General features: G+C 36.5%; 1 protein-coding gene across 7 annotated transcripts in view; it reads right to left on the reverse strand.

The window, feature by feature from the left end:
* Positions 1-21,476, reverse strand: part of SMOC2 (SPARC related modular calcium binding 2) — a 146,336-nt gene that overhangs the window by 70,235 nt on the left and 54,625 nt on the right. For 4 of the 7 annotated variants that reach the window (XM_064509307.1, XM_064509304.1, XM_064509306.1 and 1 more), the window contains exons 3-7: positions 14,496-14,602; positions 13,277-13,376; positions 5,677-5,724; positions 1,181-1,264; positions 329-403 (exon numbers count right to left, since the gene is read on the reverse strand). In XM_064509307.1, coding sequence (XP_064365377.1) covers positions 329-403; positions 1,181-1,264; positions 5,677-5,724; positions 13,277-13,376; positions 14,496-14,602 — 414 coding nt within the window. The remainder of the gene's footprint in view (positions 1-328; positions 404-1,180; positions 1,265-5,676; positions 5,725-13,276; positions 13,377-14,495; positions 14,603-21,476) is intronic. The other 3 variants (XM_026117270.2, XM_026117268.2, XM_026117267.2) reach the window with 1 other exon arrangement.

A 21,476-nucleotide genomic window follows, 5' to 3' on the forward strand; every position in this document is an offset into this window, starting at 1 on the left:
AAACAAAGAGACGGAGAATTAAAGAGGATGAGAAAAATAAAGTGTCAGATCCACTTACAGATACAACCAGATGTGGACCAGAGGCTTTAGTGGAGTGACACCAATTTACATCAACTGAAGCCTGGCCAAAAATTATTCCATACAAAATGAATACATGATACATGAGTCTACAAAAACATCACATAGCAAATGGTTAAATTACTATTGTGATGAGAGTGGAAGCATAATGATTATTAAAACGGCTTTCACTTGCATGGCTTCAGTTTTAATAAGATTTAATACATGGCTTCCAGGAGCTTTGCAAAGCAAGGATACCACAGATTCTTACCTGAGCTTTTATTGGTTTTGTTTTGTCTGCTCTTTACTTGCTCAGTCCATAATGTAGGATATCGAGAAGCTATATCTAGAAGAAAACAGCAAAACGCAATTTGTAAATGTCACAGATTTTTAAAAGTTACTAGAATCTGAATATTAAATGTGAGTTTTAAAGCTACTCAGACCTAAAAAAGAAAGGGGCACACTGTTTTCTATTAGAACAGTTAAAACCTTTATTCATGAAAAGACAAAGGAAAAATTGTACAGCAATGTCTAGCATCCTTACTCCTTTTGAAAAGTTCCTTCCTTATTCCATTCTTACCAAAAGTTGAAAGAAATGCTTGTAGGATAAAATTATATTTAATCAGAATAAAAATATCCTGATGTGGCCCCAAAACATGTAATAACTTTAGATCAGATTCTGCCAGATTTACACTGAGTGGTAAGTCTCAGTATAGGACTACCATTATATAGGTCTTGAGCTGTTCATTTACAGAGCAGTGAATTTCATCAGACATAAATAAGCTTGGCAAAACACAAACCATTTATTACTAGGTAATGTACTATGGACAGAACTTAACCTTTAACTTTCTTATTTGGCCATACAGTTTTAATCTTTATTGTGGCTTAAACTTAAAACTGTCTGTACCCTTTGAAGTGACAATCAATTTGCCATTGTTATAATGCCTCCTCAAAATTATCACATGAAATTTGTTATTTGTAAGCAAAGGTACAGCAACTTTCAATTTCTACTTTCAACTTTAAATTTCACTATCCTCATTCTAAGGAGGCATCTGGTGCTGTGGTATATGGTCCCTCCTATATAGTTCAATATCGTTCTGTTTCAGATCCTATGGATGCTCACCTTCTTCATCACCTTGAGGCTGAGTCTCCAGCGCGGGAGCTGAGGCATCATCTGAATTCAGAATGGAAAAGATTTGCAAGGAGACTACAATTATGAGAGTAAGCTAAATAAGTGTACATACGTGATTGATACTAATGATTTGCACATAGCCCCGGCCGGTAAACAAACTAATTAAAGTATCATTAATATGTACTGCAAAGCATAGATGTATTACATCTACAATCTACAGTCTACAGATGAATGCTTTTAAGGTTATGATTGATGAACTGATTACAGGGTCTTTGATGAGACATGAAGTGATCAGGTCACTTCCCAGACAGTAAACCTTCATTTTTAATGATGAGCATTGACTCCTATAAACTGTTGACTGATCAGATCAACATTTCTAAAAAGTAATTGGATAATAGTATATTAGGGGTAGGCCCTGTGAAAGCAAAAGCAGCCTGGGATGAATGAGTGGTTGCAGACATGTTGACACCTTAAAACAAAAGGTACAGCAGAATCTGTTTAACAGACAAGTTGATTTTATAAGCAAGATTCATAGATTAAAGAACCAGAAGACTGTTTGCACTGCTCTTATCCTTCCGTCAGCCACCTCCATCCGTCCACAACCAACCATTACTGCAAGATAAGAGGGAGGAAAATTTACCAGAAATGATCAGAGTACAGAGATAATTTTTAGATTCAGTAAAATACAGGGGAAGCAGTGCTGGAAAAGAAAATCTCAATATGAAAAAATGATTTGAGTTAGCAATCTTTGAGATAGAGTGGTACCCAAAGACTCACCTTTACTTTATTATGTATTCCTTACCTAAAATGAGTTCAGATATTACATAAACAGGACTTAGTGGGCCTTGATAGTACATATTTTCCAGATGCTGCTGTTTCCCATAGAATAGAGCTAACTCCAAGAACAAGGTGCTGTGCAGCAAACAGCGTCTTCCATGCCTTTTGTTAGTATTTCTTGCAGTCTCACAACTGGGTCTCAGACCAACACAGTTTCCAGATTGTTTCCTTGACATTTACACAGAAGCTAGAACCAAAGGTTACTGTGAAGCTTCCTCTTGCACATAGTTCTACTGTGGTAACCGTAGGTAGCAGTTTTAAGGATAACACGCTACCTGTTTCAGTTTCTCCTTTCTATTGCAACTCAGAACAGCTACCTCCTGTTCTCTTTATTGTCACTATCACAGTGTTTCCAAATCTGTATTGTCTTCACACGAATCATGTAGAAGATTCGGAAGCACTCTGTCCTTCTCATTTGGAGGTCACAACCACTTTGTAGGAAATACAGATACCAAGTAAATCCTGATACCAGATAAACATCAAATTTACAGCCATGGAACACTAATCTCCATGCTTTCCACAAAAGCAAAGCAGCAGCAATAGAAACTTCTTTTCATTTCAAAATATTTTAATCCAAACAAAAGGAGATTTTCTTTAAGAATGTTCATTCTTCATGTTCATGCAATGACAGAACACTTTGCTCCAATGGCATAACAAACCGTTACTTCCCATTAGTTTTGATGGCTTTTTTGTGGTGTCCTCTGGGTGGTGGAATAAGACCATTAATCAATTTCAGAGAGGCCATGAAGCATCCCAGTGAACTAAGAATCAAGACATACATTTAGGCCATCACTGATTCAGAAAATCTGCAAATATTTAGAGGGTAGCCTAGGGTAGGCAAATATGACCAAGAGCCCTGCCACAAACTTGGTTTTGGGTTTAAGGGACATTTTTCTGATCATTTTTCTATACACAGTTTCAGTTTCTGCCACATTTGATCTTACGTTATCACCTAAAATTCAGCTGTAATACTGTAACTTTAGAGATTATCAGCCCAGTCAAAATTATCCTCTTGACAAATAACTTTGTTCAAGCAGCATCTAAGACACAGTATATCAAAATATTAAAGAAAAGAAAAAACCCTTAGATGCCTAAAATGTGAGTCATAAAATGGGTCTCAGGTCTTGAATCAAACATAATCTAAAAGATAATTAACTACACTCCAAAACTGGAGGAGCTGCAACAGCTCCTGAATTACTCTTAATCTGGGGGAGGACAATCACTTTAATTTTCCTATGTCAGGTCTACCTCTTTTCAAAAAAACTTTTTTGTTTTCAGAATGAAGAGGCATGTACCGCTTCCTTGTTCGTAACAAAATTCAGTACAGAATAACAACTGCAGAATTTCAGAGCACTTGCATAACAACCATGTAATTTCAGATCAATTGACAGCATCTTCATGTTAATTAGGTACTTCATGTTATCCTCATAAGACTTCCTGGCTGGCCCATCCATACCAGTGCATATGTGCACATATGTGAATGGAGACCATTCTGCTATCAAAGTTCAGTTACCAAGAAGTTTCCAGTCAGGCAATAAGCTAATAATCAGAGAAAAGTCGATGTAATCTTGTCTCAGATACCCGTACTTTTCAGATAATCCAAGTATTTTCCTTGGCTAAAGGAGGGAACTGTGAGGTCTAAGAGAAGATACATTAGGAAATGTCCTTCAAGCTTTGGTCCTGTTTGGTTTAATATGCAAACTTGCAAACATACAAAAACAGCTCTTGATCTCCAAAACCTGCCTCTGGAAATTTTCTTTCAGTGTTAAAGTACCCAGAGAAAGCAAGCTGCAGAACTGCAACACATATGGCCTGCCAGGTCCTCTTCTCTTGTGAGTCTGTGTGGGACATCTTGGAAGAAGAGTCTCAGGCGAGGTTTATGTTGCCTGTTGAGGATAGTCTTCAAGACCAGACCTCAATGTCTGGAGCATGTCCTCTGCAGCACGGAGAACGTCATGACCCTGACAAAGCTTGCTTGGTTACTATACTAGCAGCTACACCCATCCAAGTACCTCCGGCTGGTCCACAGCAGCCATGTAGAGGGAAGACAGGCAAGGAGGGGAGCATACTAAATTTACGGTTACTCCAAAAACTACTGCCACGGCCTTTCAAGCTTTTGTATTACTTAGCTATAAAATATTTCTACTGTACTAATTGTGAAGCTAAAGCATAGATCTTTAACTCAGACAGATGATCTGATTCATAACTCTGTGATGGTCTCTAGAGAGGTTGTGATGTCTTTGACAATGTTACTTTATTTAATGCATAAGGCAGTGACTGGTTGGAAGAAGGGAAGGGAGAGGAAGTAAGCAGCATCTGAGAAGAGCCAGGAACCACCTGAGAACCAGGACAGCTGCCCTTTGTGCTGTAAGTTTGTGCTGGAGAGTAAAAAGAAGGCATAAGTAAAATGCAACTGTGTCATTTTAGATGTAAATACACATGATGAGGAGGGAAATATGATAAATTATGTTCATTTAAACTTCTTGTTCCATGATTGTATGTTCATTGAGGTTTCAGCAACTCAGCCGTCACAATCACAGACAAAAATAAAGAATTCCAAGATCCAGACAAGTTTTATATATGAGATAGTTCACATAGTTCAAATCCAAAAATGAAATTCCTGACCTAAAGGAAATTTTCCTAGAAAATAATGGGAAACATAAGGTTACTGGAGCTCACAATTTGTCTGGAAATATATGAAGGAAAGATTTTCCACTGATTATTAAAATACCTTGTCATTATTAGCCTTTAAAGAGATACTGATTTCCTTAACCTAATAACACAATAATTTATTTAAATGTTAGGTATATTATAAGGCTGCAAAGGTTCCCATAAAAAATTGTAGCACTTACATTTACAATATATCAAGCTGGATATTCATTATCATTAGAAGAAATATGAATAACTTCATTAAAATTTATTTAGCCCAGTGTAACTGACAGCAATATTTCCTATATTATTTTCAGCTGACTTTAAAATTTACTTAAGCATTTGGAGACTGAAAGCTTTAATTTTGATTAGAACACAAATATCTCCCTCATTTACATATACCAGCTATGTTGGAGTCGCATCAGATTTTGCCCTGATGACATAGTATACACCATGATCTATCTCTATTAACAATAATCATTTGACCATGAATGTAAGCCATCAGTTGAATTGATCACAACATAGAATTAAGTGCTATGTCCAAGACAACTCAAACACTAGCTGCTATGAAGATAAAGTGATGACTCCAGTTCCTGGGATCTTGGGACTCCAGAATGCTGGCTTTATCAAACAGATGGAATAATCTGTCCTCCAGAGCAAGAAAATAGTATGAGAGAATAGCTCAGAGAATAGCTATGGGAAGAAAAATTATTTTCCCATCAGCTCAGAATAGTAAAGTCTGTAGGGCCAAGACTAGCATGTGCATGCATATATAGACAAATACACACATACATGTATATACATTTATACCCCAAAGCCTACTAAAACCTCCAATGCACGCATGAAATGATAGCATGTGTGCATGTATATATATATATAATATATGCATATAATACACATGATATATATATATACATTGATATTTTAAATCTATGGGAAGTGAATGTGTTATATCCCACAGATATTTTAGTTTCTATGTAAAGGCATTCTAAGATATTTACCTGTTTTTCCTGCACCTTCTCGTTGTGGCAACTTCTCACTTACAGAACCTGCAATTGGAAAAAGGAATTAACCAGAAAAATACTATTTTCATTATTAACGTGTTTGCTAACACAGCTCAGTTTTAATGATTCCTCTTTGCTTATTACAGCAATAAATATCAGACAATTCTTCTTTTGCAAACCAGAGACTTTAGCCTGGCCTGATATCTGCATTTGTGCACCATCAAATTATTGACTATTGATAAATTTATTAACCAGAGAAAGAGATGGCATTAAACGCTACATAAATACAAGTGCAAGAACATGCTCATGAATGCTAACAGTAACTCTCCTACATATGTATGCAAAGTCCATGCTGGAGTTTCTGGCAGAGACTGTGAATCTGGGACTGTAGTTTTGTAATACAGTGATTATGGAAAAGCACTGTGAGTTAAACTAGACAGCTGTAAGGCTGCAAGAGGCAAAAGAGGATTTCTTCTGACTTATTTTTTTCGCATAGGCTACTACATTGCACACGTTCTCACATTATGCCTACCAACTTGACAAGAGCATGTTTTCTAGGAGTGTGATACCAGGCGATTATGGATTCTGCACGTGTGTTGGAGGAGACAGGGACAGGGCCTTAAGAGTCTGAGCCTGAGACGGTTGCAGGAGAGGTCCACAGAGCAGTGGTCCTTAGGAAAGGAGACAGCAGTAGTGGGAAAAGGAGTTATGCATTTGCAGGAGACAGGTTTTAACAGCTTATTATTCCAGCCTGGACTCCAGCCCAACACAGCATCCAGTCTTGATTTGAAGTCATCAAGAAATGGAGAATCCACAGATTTTCTTGAAAGTTTTTACAACAGATAATTGCCCTCAGGGTAATATGCCTCAGGGTAAATGCTGCCTTACGTCTCCCTTATGTCACATTTTTACAACCATTTGTATGATTCTAACTCCTAGCCACTTCTTATTGACATATCTCTTTCTGCTACATTAAAAAAACCTTTAAGTGTGGTACTTTTCTCCCTGAATAGCCAAATACATGATCAAAAATTAAAAATCAAAAATTAAAAAAGGTCTATGAATTCTTACCACAACAATTCTTCGTGCATACACCTGGAGTAATGAAAAAACATTGCCATCTGACAGCTGTTCAGAAGTGTGTGAAATGATTTGGTTGCCTTAATTACCTTAATTTATTTCCCTTTGGGAGAACTAAATTCACTAGGAATTAAAGAAACAAACAAAAAAGCCTTGCAGTATAATAAATTTGTTCTAAAGTAAGCATTTAAATAAGAGAACTCACTACGTCAAAGCCTTATTTACCATGCTAAACTGATCGTTACTTCAGCATGAAATTTAGACAAGAAAGTCTGCCAGAGGAAGAACAGCTAACGTAACAAATCTGGCATGTATATTTGAAGGCCTCCATAAAAGAATACATGACAATGAAGCCAAGCTGACATTATCTTCTGAAGGATTCAGCTTTTAATGCAGTTTTTAAACATTTATATTGAAAATATTCTAGTTTGGGCTTGTTTCCTCTTTTGTGGAAGTGTATTTTTCTTGCATCATGTTTGAATCACCAGAAATTCAATACACTTAGTAACAGTTGCATCAGTATTAATTCAGACAGGAAAAGAAAAAGGCATTATCATCATAAGAAGTATATTCAAAGGTGTTTGCAATAGCTTGTTATAAACAGACTAGAACACTAAGCCCTGTTGTTTGACCTGAAGTGGAGGCAGATTCTTGTATTCATGCTAGATGAAGTCAGAAGATCTGAGGTTTTAGGGGGCTGGCTTGATTTTGATAAGAAGCTCATCTTGAATTCAAATAAGATGTTCCAGGTATAGGAAGCACTGTGTATGAAATTATAGGTTTTTCTAATTGCACTATAGATAAGTGATCCAAATCTTTCCTCAGATTTCATCCAGCTGCAATTAACTATGTAGTTTCTCAATTTAATTTTGATGCAGAGGAGTATAATTATAAATTCTCTTATAAATCCAGACATTTTAGGTCTGACTCACAGCCACACCAAAATGATTTACACCAATTTGTCAGTACAAAAGAGGTCCTGATATGGGGATGGTTTTTTTTATGAACACCAACTGTGCTCTCTATTTGTTCTCTACATACACTCAGAATTAGCATTATAAATGGAATTGAAAATTGAGTTTATATCTAAGCAATTTAAAGCATCTGTGAAATTTATACAGTATTCCACATCCTAGACCAAAAGTGGAAAAGCCTTTTCAGATTTCATTAACACCAAGATGCCTTCAGATTACTCCATATGTATGTGAAATGGTGAGAAATGATGACTTCATAATACTGATGTACAATCAGGAAAACTGAACTTCTTTCTATGCTCTGCTTTCTTTTACCTAAATATTGAAGGAAAATTGATGGGCACAGGGACAGGTTGGCATTCACAAAGGCTAACTATAGCATAGTGAAACAAATTTCACTATGAAATTACATGAAGGTTGGGAAATTAGGTTCCCTAGGCCGACCTTAATTTTTGTAAACATTCTTGTGAAGCTAAAGAAAATATTCACAGAACTTCCTTAAAAGTGAAATCACTGTCCTTAACATATTTTCACTTGGGATTTTAAATTTATGTGAATAAATACTGGCAGAAAATTTGTTTTGGTATTCACTCTGAGTTGGGGGGAATGTTAGTGAACTTACATTGTTTTTTCCTACCATTTTCTGAATATATTTGAGTTAGAAGTACTTCTAGCTTAAATGGTGATAGGAGGTTGCAAATGAAAGTATTTAGCAAATTTTATCTTCAATACTCATGACGGAAGTGCTCAAATTTTCAGCCAGGCAACAAACAGAAATCTCAGTGTATAACTTTTCTAAAAGTTAAGCAATACAAATCAACTTTCAAGTTTTTAATGCACTATAAGCAATCAAATCACACCACATAAATATATTGATGTTAGTGGACAGGGCAAGGAGGGATGTTAGATTCAGCAGCATTATTTTAACAAGAATGATTTAGTACCATTCTAGCTCATATATACTTATCTCCTGCGTTTGCTTAGCTATCCATCCATTAATGATTCTGATGATTTTGTTTTAAACGGTAGAAATATTCATGCCTTAGTTTATTACAAAACCCACACTTCAGCCCAGTTTCAGTCAAACAATTTCTGAGGCATAGTAAATCCTTCAAGGAATGTGATGTGATTTTTGTGGTTTACGATTTTAACATGTATATTTTCTATAGTTCTGATCGTATTTAACCAGGCTTTAAAGGAGAAAGGGAATGCTTACTATTATCCGTTTTAGATAACGACTTTTGATCTCCTGCTAAGGAATACTTGATAAGTAATCATTGAATGCAGAGAACAAGAAACAGGAATGTAAACTGCCCATGTTCTATATATTGCACATGTGTGTGTATGAGCGAATAAGTACAGGGAAAGTACTATGTATGGGGACAGAAGAACTAGATAATTCAAGGATGGAAATTTTTCTCAGTTAACAAAAGCAATATAATGTAAGCTCAAAAAAGATCATTGCTTTCACAAATATGATCATTTTCATTATATTATCTGATGATAATATTATACAGGTGGGAAGAATTCTGAGTTTTTAAAGGTACTCTTATTTTTGCCTTTAGAGATGATGATGGCATCCTAAATGTGAGGTAGCAAGCCAACTTCAAAGAACAATAAAATGTGTTGCTCTCCCTCTGCAACCTCATTGGCATGCTAAGTCAGAAGCCCAGAAGAGTTAAAATGGCAGACAAATCCTACAATAGGAGAACACTTTATTTTCCAGTGACAATTTAACACCTGCTTCTCAATTTCTGACCCATTTCCCAGAACTCTGGGACTGGAATTTCTGCAGTTCCCTGCAGTGCTGATAACAGAAATGGGGAGTTGTAAAAATGTCTATTTTACGTATGGCGTTCTTTAGTGAAAGGATTGGGGGACATTCATCATTTTTAAGCAGCTTTCTTTTTAATGCTGTCATGGGAACGTGTTTGATTTACTCTCCTTCTCACCACTACTCCTAGAACAGTGGAGATTATATCCATGGAGTGGAATGGCATTTTGAGATTTATCATGTGTGTTTTAGCAGTACCAAGTGTTGGTGTGGGAAGGACTGGAAAGGATGGATGAGGAGCTTTTTCAGGTAAGGATATAGTAATTAAATGGAAGGTTTCACATGAATCCATTGGAAAGAGTCCTGCATTTTCTTAATGCTGCTTTAGAACCTCCATCCTTCCACATCTTTTGTCTCTAGCAAAAAAGACAGTTTTAATAAAAGTAACCAAAACAGCACAGTGAGCACTTAATTGCTCATACAGATATTGGAGGTACATAAAAACTATATTTTCTCTCACAGGATCTGAGATAGCTTTAGGAAGAATCACGTTATGCAGATAAGGAATTTAACATTTAGATAACATTATCTGACCTATCCAAATCACACAGTAAATATGAAGCATGTATAGGGGAAAGAACCAGGAAACCAAACTCCTAACTGTCCATTCTAAATTCTGCTCCATATTTCCTTTAAAATCCAGGTTCTTTCAGGTTGTCATGCTCTTCTCTCCTATTTCTGGATATTCACCCATGGCAAAGGAGGTTCCACTGGGTGAAAATGAAAGGCAAGAAATTATCCCATAATTTAGGAAAAGCACAGTTGATTAGATATGCATTCAAACCTTATCTGAAGTTACTGCAGAACTGGAATTGAAAACACTGAAAATTTTTATTTAGAAGAGAATTTTTCACACATTCTATGGTACCAGATTTCCTAAGAGAAAATCATTCCAAAAGAATGTTCACAACTGACTCTGGTACATATGCATAAACCTCTTTGAAATAACTGTAACATCATTCCTGCAGAATAAACAGAAGCAAGTGAAGGCTACATAAAAATGCAGCTGTCAGGATGCCATTACTACAAAAGATCTGCTTGCAATATCAAGAAACAGCAAGGCAATGCCTGCAAAAAGGTTAGCAACCACAAAAAATGTATTAAACTGACTAGGGATAATAATCTGGAAAATAACAGGATCCCACAATTGCTAGCTAAGACAGGAGCACATCTATTCAACTTCAGTATACATACTAATATTTTGACTAAAATTCCTGTGCATAGTGGTGCTAAAGAAAAAGTATAAAAGAGAATCAGTGGTGTTCTGGAAAACATCAACAGTCCTGCTGGGGGGAAAAAAAAGAAAAAAACTTTGTTATAGTAAACAGATGGCAATTCTGAGCATATAGTGGGAAATGGGAGAGAGGTGCAATTCTGCTTCAGGCTTTCAGTAGGCAGTGTAAGCACAAAGTTTTGCCTTATTATGCTATGTAACTTTCTGAGAAAATCTGTAGCTGTCCTCTCTGCTGAACGAAAAGGTTTCTCCAGACCTCTTCAAGACTGAGCCCCTACCCACTACAACTGCAAAATCCCCTGTCGCTTCAAGTTATTTTCTGAATTCTGCTGTAGCTGGAATTCTTTCTGAAAGGGACAAAGGAGAAGTGGTGAGCGGTAAACATAAGAGCACCAATACGAGCAGAGAAAGAATTCTGCAGAGTCAGTCTCAAAGGATCTAATGACAACTAGAGAACTATCCTTGGTCTTCCATGCAGCAGAATCGGGTTCTGCATACTCACTTGGACCCAAGAGCTGTCTTTTTATCCCTGAACTACTAAATTAAAATAGAATGCTAGCATCCCCTTCTCCTTGGCATTTCTATAAAACAAACTCCTCTTCCCATGCCTCCAAAAAAATACTGAAGCAATTTGGCAAGTTATCTGCTAGGCACATGAATATACCTTTGAGAGGAATCAGGGCTTGGTACCTGTAGAGGTAGAATAGCTCTTCTGTGAATCTATTAATCAATCTGAAATTACACTGCAGCTTCTCCTTGATACTAAATATGCAAAATCAAGTGAATGTACAGTAACCAATTCAGCAAAATTTTGACTCAAAAAAATAATGTCACACATTGTGACACAGTTGCCAAACAATTACTTGTTGAAATTCCTGCATATACACAATCCTTTCTTCACTGATGTAGATGAAACTGAGGAAGCTACAAGGCTTTATGACACAAATTGATATTGCAGAGAAAGCAATGAAGGCACACTTTCAAAGAAGCCATGGTTGTGAATGTGCAGAAACACCTCTGTTTAAGAGTATGTTGAAGCACATAAATGCTATCCTAACCATCTGTGTCTTCTGAAGTCAAGACCCTGTTATAAACAGTAATTACATTAAAATTAATGTATGTGTTTCTGAATTTTAAGCCATGTGAATATTTTATATGACTTTTCACAATTCACTGTCATGCCACAGTGACTCTTCAACATATATCCCATTTTACACTGCATCGAATTGATTAGACTGAAGATTATTCTATTTAGCTAAAGCTTACCCACAGGCAAAATGCATGGAAGGCTCTGCAAATCATTTAAACTAGACAGGCTTTAAAGGTGGAATTACTTTTCATAGTCTTTGCTGAGATTTTTTTCTCTACTCCCTTCCTTCATCTATTTATTAAAAACATCAATATGGTACTTGAACAATTAAAGTAGATCATGGCAGGTGAACTCTCTCAATGGCAATCCACCTTTGCCTTTGCAAAGACACCTTTTTTCAGCTTAGTTTATGTTACAAGGTTAACTTATTTAAGTTACTAGTTATTCCTTCCACTCTCTGAAAGGGAATAGTCTTGCAGCATGAGCAGAAACATAATACATAGAGCACAAGTATTTTTAGAGCTGTTTCTGTTGAAGGGGTGGAATTCTGTCAGCCTCAAGCAAGGTGAACAGTAATTCTGGCAACTGCTCATACACTGAGGATTTATTATATATATTATCAGTGTCAATGAAATAAGGTCAGAAGCAAATTGCTTAAAAACAGTGAACCTGTTAATTGTCTTGATGAAAGATAAAGGGCAGTGCACACAGGAATGAGTTTGATTTGCCAATTAATTTCTACAGACAATGATTCCATTATGTACTTAGTGCTTCATTTCATTTTTATTTCTCCTCTGGATTTGGCCATTTATCAAATTTGCTGTGGAAGCTGTTTCACTGGGCTACATCACAAATCAGGACATTCACACTCCATATTTTTGTTGGGGTTGGGATTTTTTCTATAATCTAAGTACTTAAAATATCTAAAAGGCAAAATCCCCTGGAATTTTTGCAGTGAGTTTACTAGCAAGAGAGTTACAACATAAAGAAAGAACTACCTCAGCAAAGCAGTTATATGGTTTCATATATTAAGAAATACATATCATACAAACAACCACAGCAGAAAACCCCCTCAATTGCTAGATTATAGTACAAATAACATAGAAGGATCATAGAATTACAGAAAGATTTAGGTTGGAAGTGACCTCTGAATAACTCAAGCAGGGCTAACTTCAAAGCTAGACCAACTTGCTCGGGATCTCGTTCAGTCAACTTTTGGAAATCCCCAAGGATGGAGAGTCGACAGTCTTTGCAGGCACCTGTTCCTGTGCTGAACCATGGTCCTGGTGAAGAATTTTCTCCTTAAGTCTAATCAGATGCCACAGATGAACCTGACTGTTATTCTTGACACAATGTCATAATCTGGCCAGCCAAACAAATCCTACCTGGGCACCGGGGAGTTTTGTGGGCCACAGCAGTACCACTGATAGGACGACCATTAGGAGTGACACACCAGCAGTATCCAGTGTAACTATGGCACTGAACCTGTCAGAAATGATACAAACCATGTGCAGTCTATGAGACATATGTCTATTATCCCAAAGCATTCATGACGCATATAAAAATGTCTAGTCCAACAAATTGTATTGGTGAAGTCTAGAATGATAAACCATAAAGGACCTTAATTTCAGTCCTATATACAATTCCTTAGCATAAAGAAGAGCTTCTTTCAAGCACAGTGTGGTAGGTCCTTCAGTTTACAGTGGAGGAGAAAAGTATTGAAATATGTTGTTGCTTACGCTTTATTTCAGAAGAGTGAGGTGCAGGTGTTATGAAAACCTCACAATAAAGGTCCTCAGGAGACACATAAACTGTTCCTGAAGTAAGCAATCTCGAGGTTTTTTCCACATAGAGAACATATTGTTCCACCCACTGAGAGAGCAGGACACAGTGCTTCTGCCAGCATTATTCATATCCCAAGCTGTCAGAAAGGAAACTCTTGGAATTCCTCTTAGAAATCAATTGCATTATATTTCCTGAGGGCCAATATCACTTCCTTCACCACTCTTAAACTGAGGAAGATTGTCTTCTGCACAACTCTGAGATTTAAATGCAGTACAGAGGTAGCAGAAAACAATCATAGTTAGAATATATATCAAAGAATAAGCTTTTAACTGCATCCCTTCTGAATTCTATGATCTAACCTACATAAATTAGTCTCAGGCCATATGCTTGTACAGAAATTCAGCTAAGAATAGGGAAGAGTCCTATATGATTCATGCTTTAGCACTATGATATGGACTCTCATCACAAGATTTCTGGTTCAGATCAGGAGCAGATCAGGAATTCCAAATATTTTACCATCTGATGAGTATTCTGGGGGATACCAGAATGACTCAGCTGCCTCAGCCTAGAAGAATAGGGAATGTATCACATTAACAACAGTAATGTTTGGCTCTTTTGCTGGCCAACTCTGAAAAAAACACAAGGACTCAGCTGGCACAAAACATAAATTTTCCTTCCATTTTTTAACCTCAGTGTTAGCACAAATTACATTCCCTTTTGAAACTACATTTCATTACATTATATTTTTCTTCATTTTCTGCAAACACATACAAATTCTAACCTTTCAGACATGTAAATACTGAATCAAAAAATTTCAACCTGACTATATGTGCCATCATCATTGCATTCTGGGATAAACACTTGTTGAAATTCCTTGCGAGCTTGTTCCTGGGTGTACTTCCTCTCAGCCACACATCTGGAAACATCTAGAAAAAGGGAGAAGACAAGTCAGTTCAGTGATGCAATGTAAAGGTAGGTGATAACCTAGGTGATAACCTAAAGAGAAAAAAGGAAGAAGGCTCTGAGACCTACATAAAGAGAATGGAAATGATAATCAGTGATAATGTACAGTAGCTTGGATTATTTTTTGGAAACAAAACTAATGAAAGACAATAATTGTATCATAATTGCTTTTGGTCAGTATCATCCTAATTCACCTTCCTGTCAGTAACATTTCCTACTGAGTATCATATGCCAGTCACCAGTTTATCTGTGTTCTTCTTCCTACCCTTTGGCGGCCTATTTAATCTATGAGTTCTTTTCGTTTGCCCAAGTGTGCTCATGCTGCCAAACAGTGTAAACAAAACTGAAATTTTGCCATATCAAAGGCAGGAGATCAGAAAAAAGTGAAGCAAAGAAGGGAAGGTAGAACAAGGAGACAAGATGGAAGATGGAAGGAGAGCCTTGAGAGACAGCCTTGCTGCCCTCGCTGCTGCCAAAAAGGCAGAAGATATGGGGCTTCTCCTGCTGATTTGATACAGTAAGAGCTGCCAGTATTCTCTCAGTGCTGATGGTAGCAGCAGTAAGACCAGTTTTCTAGTTTTTTATGAAAGGCAAAGAAGACAGCAGGAACATAGCTGCCTTGTACTTCCTACTATGAGTTTGCACTATTTACTTGAGTTAGGGAGTGATCTGAGTTGTGACGATGGGTGCCACTACCAGGCTGGTAAAAAAATTAAAATAAATTTACTGCACAACACAGGGAATTGTTGGGGGAGTGGAGAGTATAATAATATTTTTTTCCATACTTCATACATATTATGCTAAAAATGTGTGGAACAGTTTATGATTTAGACATAAGTCAAGCCTACCACATAGACCTTTTTTGTCCACTGTGTGGTTCCTTACACCATCTCACACATTACTTGGTACTGGTCTCTATGCAAGAGAAGGTGGCAAACTGAATAGTTTTAATTCAGTAGAGTTTCTATTGTCTAATATCTTACACTTTGATTAGGCAGCCGAAGACTGAGAAAAGACATGTAACAACCTTTTTTGTTTAAGGTAATTACAAATTTTAGCAAGTTGCTGATGCAGAATCAGTATTTCAGGATCTGCTTGAGCTAAGAATTTCAAGACAAATGAGAATACCAGGCAAGCTTAAGGTAGCATTAATGATTTCAAGATGTGACTGTAACATCTGAATTAGAATAATCTCAAGCATACCAGCAGAAAGAAAATACTGCTTCTGATCTGTGTTTTGTTTAAAGATTGTTTGACAGTAAATGGCTGGTAGCATTCTAAGACTAAAACTGTCCAGTGTTTACTTATGAGACAAAGACATTGTGGTGGTTAGTGACTGTAAATTCTTAGCACAGGGACAGATTTTCTAGCCTATGCAAGTTGCATATGGAACAGAATCAGAACAGTATGGCAACAGCACTTTCATTTCCCCATTTGATACCAGTACATCTTGACATTTCTTCAGCATTTAACAGTCCCCAAGAGCTACTCTGTCACATAAGCATGAGGCAGTTAAGTTCCTGGTCTCCTAAGTAGCCTCTCTGAGCCAATACCATTTAGCCATATATGCACAGAGCCAACATGGAAGTTCTATGTAACTGCAAAAACCTGTCTGTAGAACAGGATGAATTCTTCACTGCTTAGCTCCATCAAGCTTTGGACAACTTATCTATCAAAATTAGTGCAAATAATTCCCTTGAAGTCCTTAGACAATCTGGTCTGGAAAGTGCAGTATACTGAGGAAAGAAACCAGTCCTCAGTATCTGTGCCCTGAACATAAAATTCAGTCCCCTTAATTCTAATCTTCACAGTGATTTCCCTTCTGGTCTTGGACCTGCATGCATTACTTCTGTGCTTTACTTCACTCTTCTGTAAAGTGAGATTTTACTTATATCACAGGAACATTATGAGTGTTAGTAGACAGTTCAGGTTGGTAAAATGTTTGAAGTACAAGATGTTTTACATGGAAAATCTAAGTTTTAGACTTAAATAAACTCAATCATATTATGCTGTTTCAGGAAGGATATTCACAGAGATGCAGTGCCACCTAAATTGGAGAGAAAAGTTCAACCATCCAGAACTATGAGAAAGATAATAACAGACTGAAATAATTTGTACTCTGGTACTTTAATAGCTTATTAGATTTTTATCAAGGAAAAATTATAATTAATGTACTGTGCAGCTCAGGTAGAACCTGTTAGTATATGCACTGCCAAAGTTTGGGAAAAAAACAAGAAATATTTTAACCAACCTTTGGTGTCGTTTGCCTTATTCTGAGCATGGTTTGGATATACAGTACTTAATAACATGTGGTTTTAATGTAGCTAGTATTTTAACTGAAAATAAATGACTTCTTTGTTGGACCTCTGTCTTTGTTTTTCTAGAACGACATGTGGTTTAAAAGTCTAAAAGGAAAAGTGATATAAATTCCATCACATAAGGTCTCTGCTATAGTACTAGCAGGTTTATATATTATCTCCAATATTTGAATTATAATAAAAGCATGCCAGAGAGAAAGAGAAGGTCTCCAAACTGTCCACCACTTTGCTTCTAAACAGCTTGATGTTCTAAAGGCATCCTATTCGTAGATGATCTAATATTCTTTAAAAACAACAATGACCAAATTAATGAAATATGAAATTCATATTTGAAGCCTTGTTTTGTATCATAACCATGGAAACATTTTAAAGCTGTTGAGCTTTAATGTCCTTCATTATATCAAAGAAAAAAAAAGTCTCAGGAGGAAGTTCTCTTTTCAGGTTAAGCATCTGAAACCAAATAGTCAAAATGTTATTCCTAGCTCTGATTTTTTATTTCATCAAGGTATTACCATAGGGGAAGAAGTATGACAGAGATGCAATCCAAACCTGATAGAAGAAATTTAACAGGGTTGTCAAGACAAAAAGAAGACATATAAAAATATTCTTCCTCGGAATACTAATGAACATTAGATTACTATTACAGAAGAGCTAAAGTCATTCCAAATACATCACTGAAGTTGAAAGGAGTTACCACATTTTTGATGGTAAGTTTGTAAGATTACACCATCTGAGTGTCTGCCTGCGTGTTCCAGCCACAGTATCTTTTGATTCTACTGCCTGATTTCAGCCAAATTTTCCAGAGGAAAAGAAGAATCCAAGAGAATGATGTTCTAGACCTTATGGAAAATAACAGTTGAAAAAGAAGAAACTTAATTTTTGCCCTGACTGCAAGAAAGTCTGAAACATGAGCTCACACAGAAGTATTCACACAAGAGAAAGATACTAAACATGCCATAGATGTAGGAAGACCTTGCAGCTCCTAACAAACAAAAATCAGTCAAGCATAAGCCCAAACCTGTAGAGAAACCAGCCTTTCACATGTCCATTGCTTACAATTGCACAGTGAAGCCAAATGCTGGGGCAACCATGCTAAGTCCTATATGGGCACTCAGCAGTGGCGAATTCTTGTCTAAGGGCCCCTCTGTGCACCTCACACAAGTGTAACCAATGAAGATGACTCATACATGCACCCCAGATTGGTAGGACAAGTCTAGGCCTAAATGGCTTGCGAATAGGAAGCTCATAGGAGTATTGACATCGAAGAGGATTCCAGTACAGTCTCTCACACACAGATTCATCTTTCCTTGTTAGCTACAACAAGGATGATTCAGATCAGGATGGCCCTGATCTATCTTGAAAGGAAGACCGAGAGTAAAAGATGGTGGGACTTAACCTGACAACTCTGTGCTTACTGAATCAGCTCACAGCTTTGATTTCCATCATCATAGCACCTGGCCAAAGGAGTCATAGCTCTTTTGAAGTGAATGGCACGACACTGGTGACACACAACCCAAGATCAGAGCAGATTCCAAGTCTGCAAGGTGTCGGAAGAGGAAAAGCACTGTGCAACGCTGTGCATCATTGGAATAAACCTCATTACAATGTAATGAGCTCTAAAACAAAAGCTTTACTTTCTTTTTAAATCTGTTTTTGTTTAAAGTTTTGGAACCATTTAATGGAAAAACAGGGACTTGAATTTGTTATTGGTTTCTGACTGGAATTCCCACTAGACTTTATTTCTCCTCTCGTTTAAGTATTAGTAGGGAAGCAATTCAGGAGACTCCAACAGCAATTTGGTGTATGACATGGTGAAGACTGTTTGATTCTAGGATCTGTAGAAAGCTGAAATGAAGCTTTATTTCCCTATATTCAGACAATGGAAAAAACTAATTTTGCAGATATGTATGCCCAACTGTAATTTTGAATTACTTCATTGGCCAATTGAGTGAGATTCTAATCTCTTTACTCCAAGTAAATGAGCTCTTACATTCCAGAAGCTTGCTTGGAAAGACTTCTCCTAGCACAGAAACTGAGCACGAAGAGACATGAATTTATGCTAAATTAGCTCACTTGGACAGTATTAGCTGTCAAACTGGGGCAGTACCGGGCTCTGTGCTTTTTAGCACATTGACCTGTATGTTGTTTGTACTACAATTACTTGGCAGCTGCAGTGGAGTCCAGTATCTGGCACAGACAAAATTTAATGTCATTTATGGCTATGCAAAGCTTCTATATGGAACAGCAAAGACTTTCACCTATTAAATGGAGTGATGCAGGTACATATGTACAGAATCTAGAACCAGATTCAGAAGCACAGGACTTCCTAGAATGGCACTAAAGTTAACAAAAAATTGTAGTATACAAGGAAGTTCTTAGAACAGAATTAGCCTCACAAACAGTGTAGGAATGACTTGGAACTCATCTATTTTATGTCCTGTTTCCAACAGCACAGCACCTAAAATACTGAGCTTTGGAAGAAAAAACATGATCAACTTTAACTCTACTGGCTAATCCTTGAATAATATATCATACAGAGAAGTTTATTACTGTGAAGTAGAAGTTTATCTATCTTTAAAACAATGACACAAACTCATCTAGGGTGTAAATACCACCTTTAAAGTGACATTTAATGCAATCAAACTTACAGCAACATTTGGGCTCCACAGGAAAATGTAACCCACATTCTCTCATGGAAAAGTAAACAGCTTGCCAAAAAAAGAGATAAATCTACTGCAAAGATTTTGATTTAGTCCATCCAGTATTTTTTGGTTTGCTATATAATTTCAGTAAGAAAGGTAAGAAAGTACCTTTCCCAATGCCAATACAAGCAGCCTTCACTTGCTTTCAAATAGATTATTGTGTATGACACAGGGTTGTTATGTATTTATGCATAAAATTATCTTAATAGTTTATTTAGTTATGTTATTACAGATGGAATATCCCACTGAACAGATCAGAAACATTTATCAATTTTTTAAAACCACTTATAAAGTGGTTAAATTTAATCGTTTGAAGAAAACATTCCCTTGAGGTCTTTCCACAGATGCTTAGCTGTTCGTACGCTAAACAGAAAGCGTTTCTAAAGCTGTGTAGCAAGCAGACCTAGTATGGACTAATCTAAATACCTCTCACTGTTTCTCTGTAGGTTTCCCTTATGCCCCTCCATTATGCCTCAAAATACCCATATACACTTGCCCTTAAATTTAAAAGCATACAGTGCATCATTAAACTGTTTCAAGTTAGCTATCTATTTGAGAACTTTACTGAATTGGTCTAACAATGAATCAGATTTTTTTCCCACTTCTGTGGTTCTTTCTCCCTCTTATATCCTTCTGCTAATTGGTAATGATATGATAAAAGTCAAATGGCCTTAATTTGTATTTCATTCAGCACAGAAATGTTTTATTCAGAGCACAAGACTCAGTTTGGTTTATATGTTACTCACAAAATGGAAATTTTCTATATTTGACCTAGGTCAATGCGTATTCCAAATAGCTGATCATGTCTGGACCAATGAAGCATATATAGCTGTACTCTGTAGCGATAGGAAACACATAACAAGTTATAAGTGCTCAAAGTTTCAATTTCAAAGATGTAGAACATTAGCCTCTTGGGTTGGAAAGGATGTCAGCACAGACATTAAGCCTGACACAGCCATAAAATAAAGACTTTCTGCTTTGTGACAAGGGCTGGCTGATGCTTTCACTGTTTATTTTTATTGCTGCATTCTGAATTCAAACAAAAAAGTAGAGCAATCTTAGCCTAAACTCTTCTCAATTGGCATTTAACAGTGGCAGACAGTGTGTTTTTTTACGTTTTGCAACTGCCCAGCAATTTAGATAGCTAAGCTTTAAGATAAAATAAGGAATGCTGTGCTGGAATCCTTCTTTGCACAATAATATTTCTCTTGATTTGCTAACAATCACATTTGGAGAGATACAATGTGACTAGAACTGAATCAAATATTTGCAAGAAAAACTGAAGCTCCAGAAATCACCCTTAGTTTTTTGATTTTCTTACATACCGAAGACGAGACTAGGCTTTCTGAATGGAACAGAGTTGATAAATAGTTTGAATAAGTCTAATATGGGTCAATTTGTAACTACTGCACTGAAAATTTGAGGAGGTTTACAACTATTTGTGATTCCAAGTCTTCAGCATAGTATTATTGTTTTAGCACTAGTAGTTTCTATTTCATTTGCTTTTAGATTTTCATTTTAGATTAAATCTGAAACATAAATTGACACTACATGTACAGAAATAAAAATTCTACAAAATTAAAGAGATGACTTTTTACACAATTGCAGTAGTGACTGGAAGCATATTTGACACTTAAAAGGTACTTTTTTCATGCCTAAGAATGCTCTTACACTCCTTCTTCCTGCACATTCTGTCTGGCTTAGGCAAATTCTGTTTGGAGAAATATTATCAAGAAAAATGGAGTATTCTTTTTTCATGTACTTGTGGACACATATAAACTGCTACATAAAACTACTACATATATAACTACTACATG

The sequence above is a fragment of the Dromaius novaehollandiae genome, chromosome 3 (assembly GCF_036370855.1).
Source record: "Dromaius novaehollandiae isolate bDroNov1 chromosome 3, bDroNov1.hap1, whole genome shotgun sequence".
NCBI lineage: Eukaryota > Metazoa > Chordata > Aves > Casuariiformes > Dromaiidae > Dromaius > Dromaius novaehollandiae.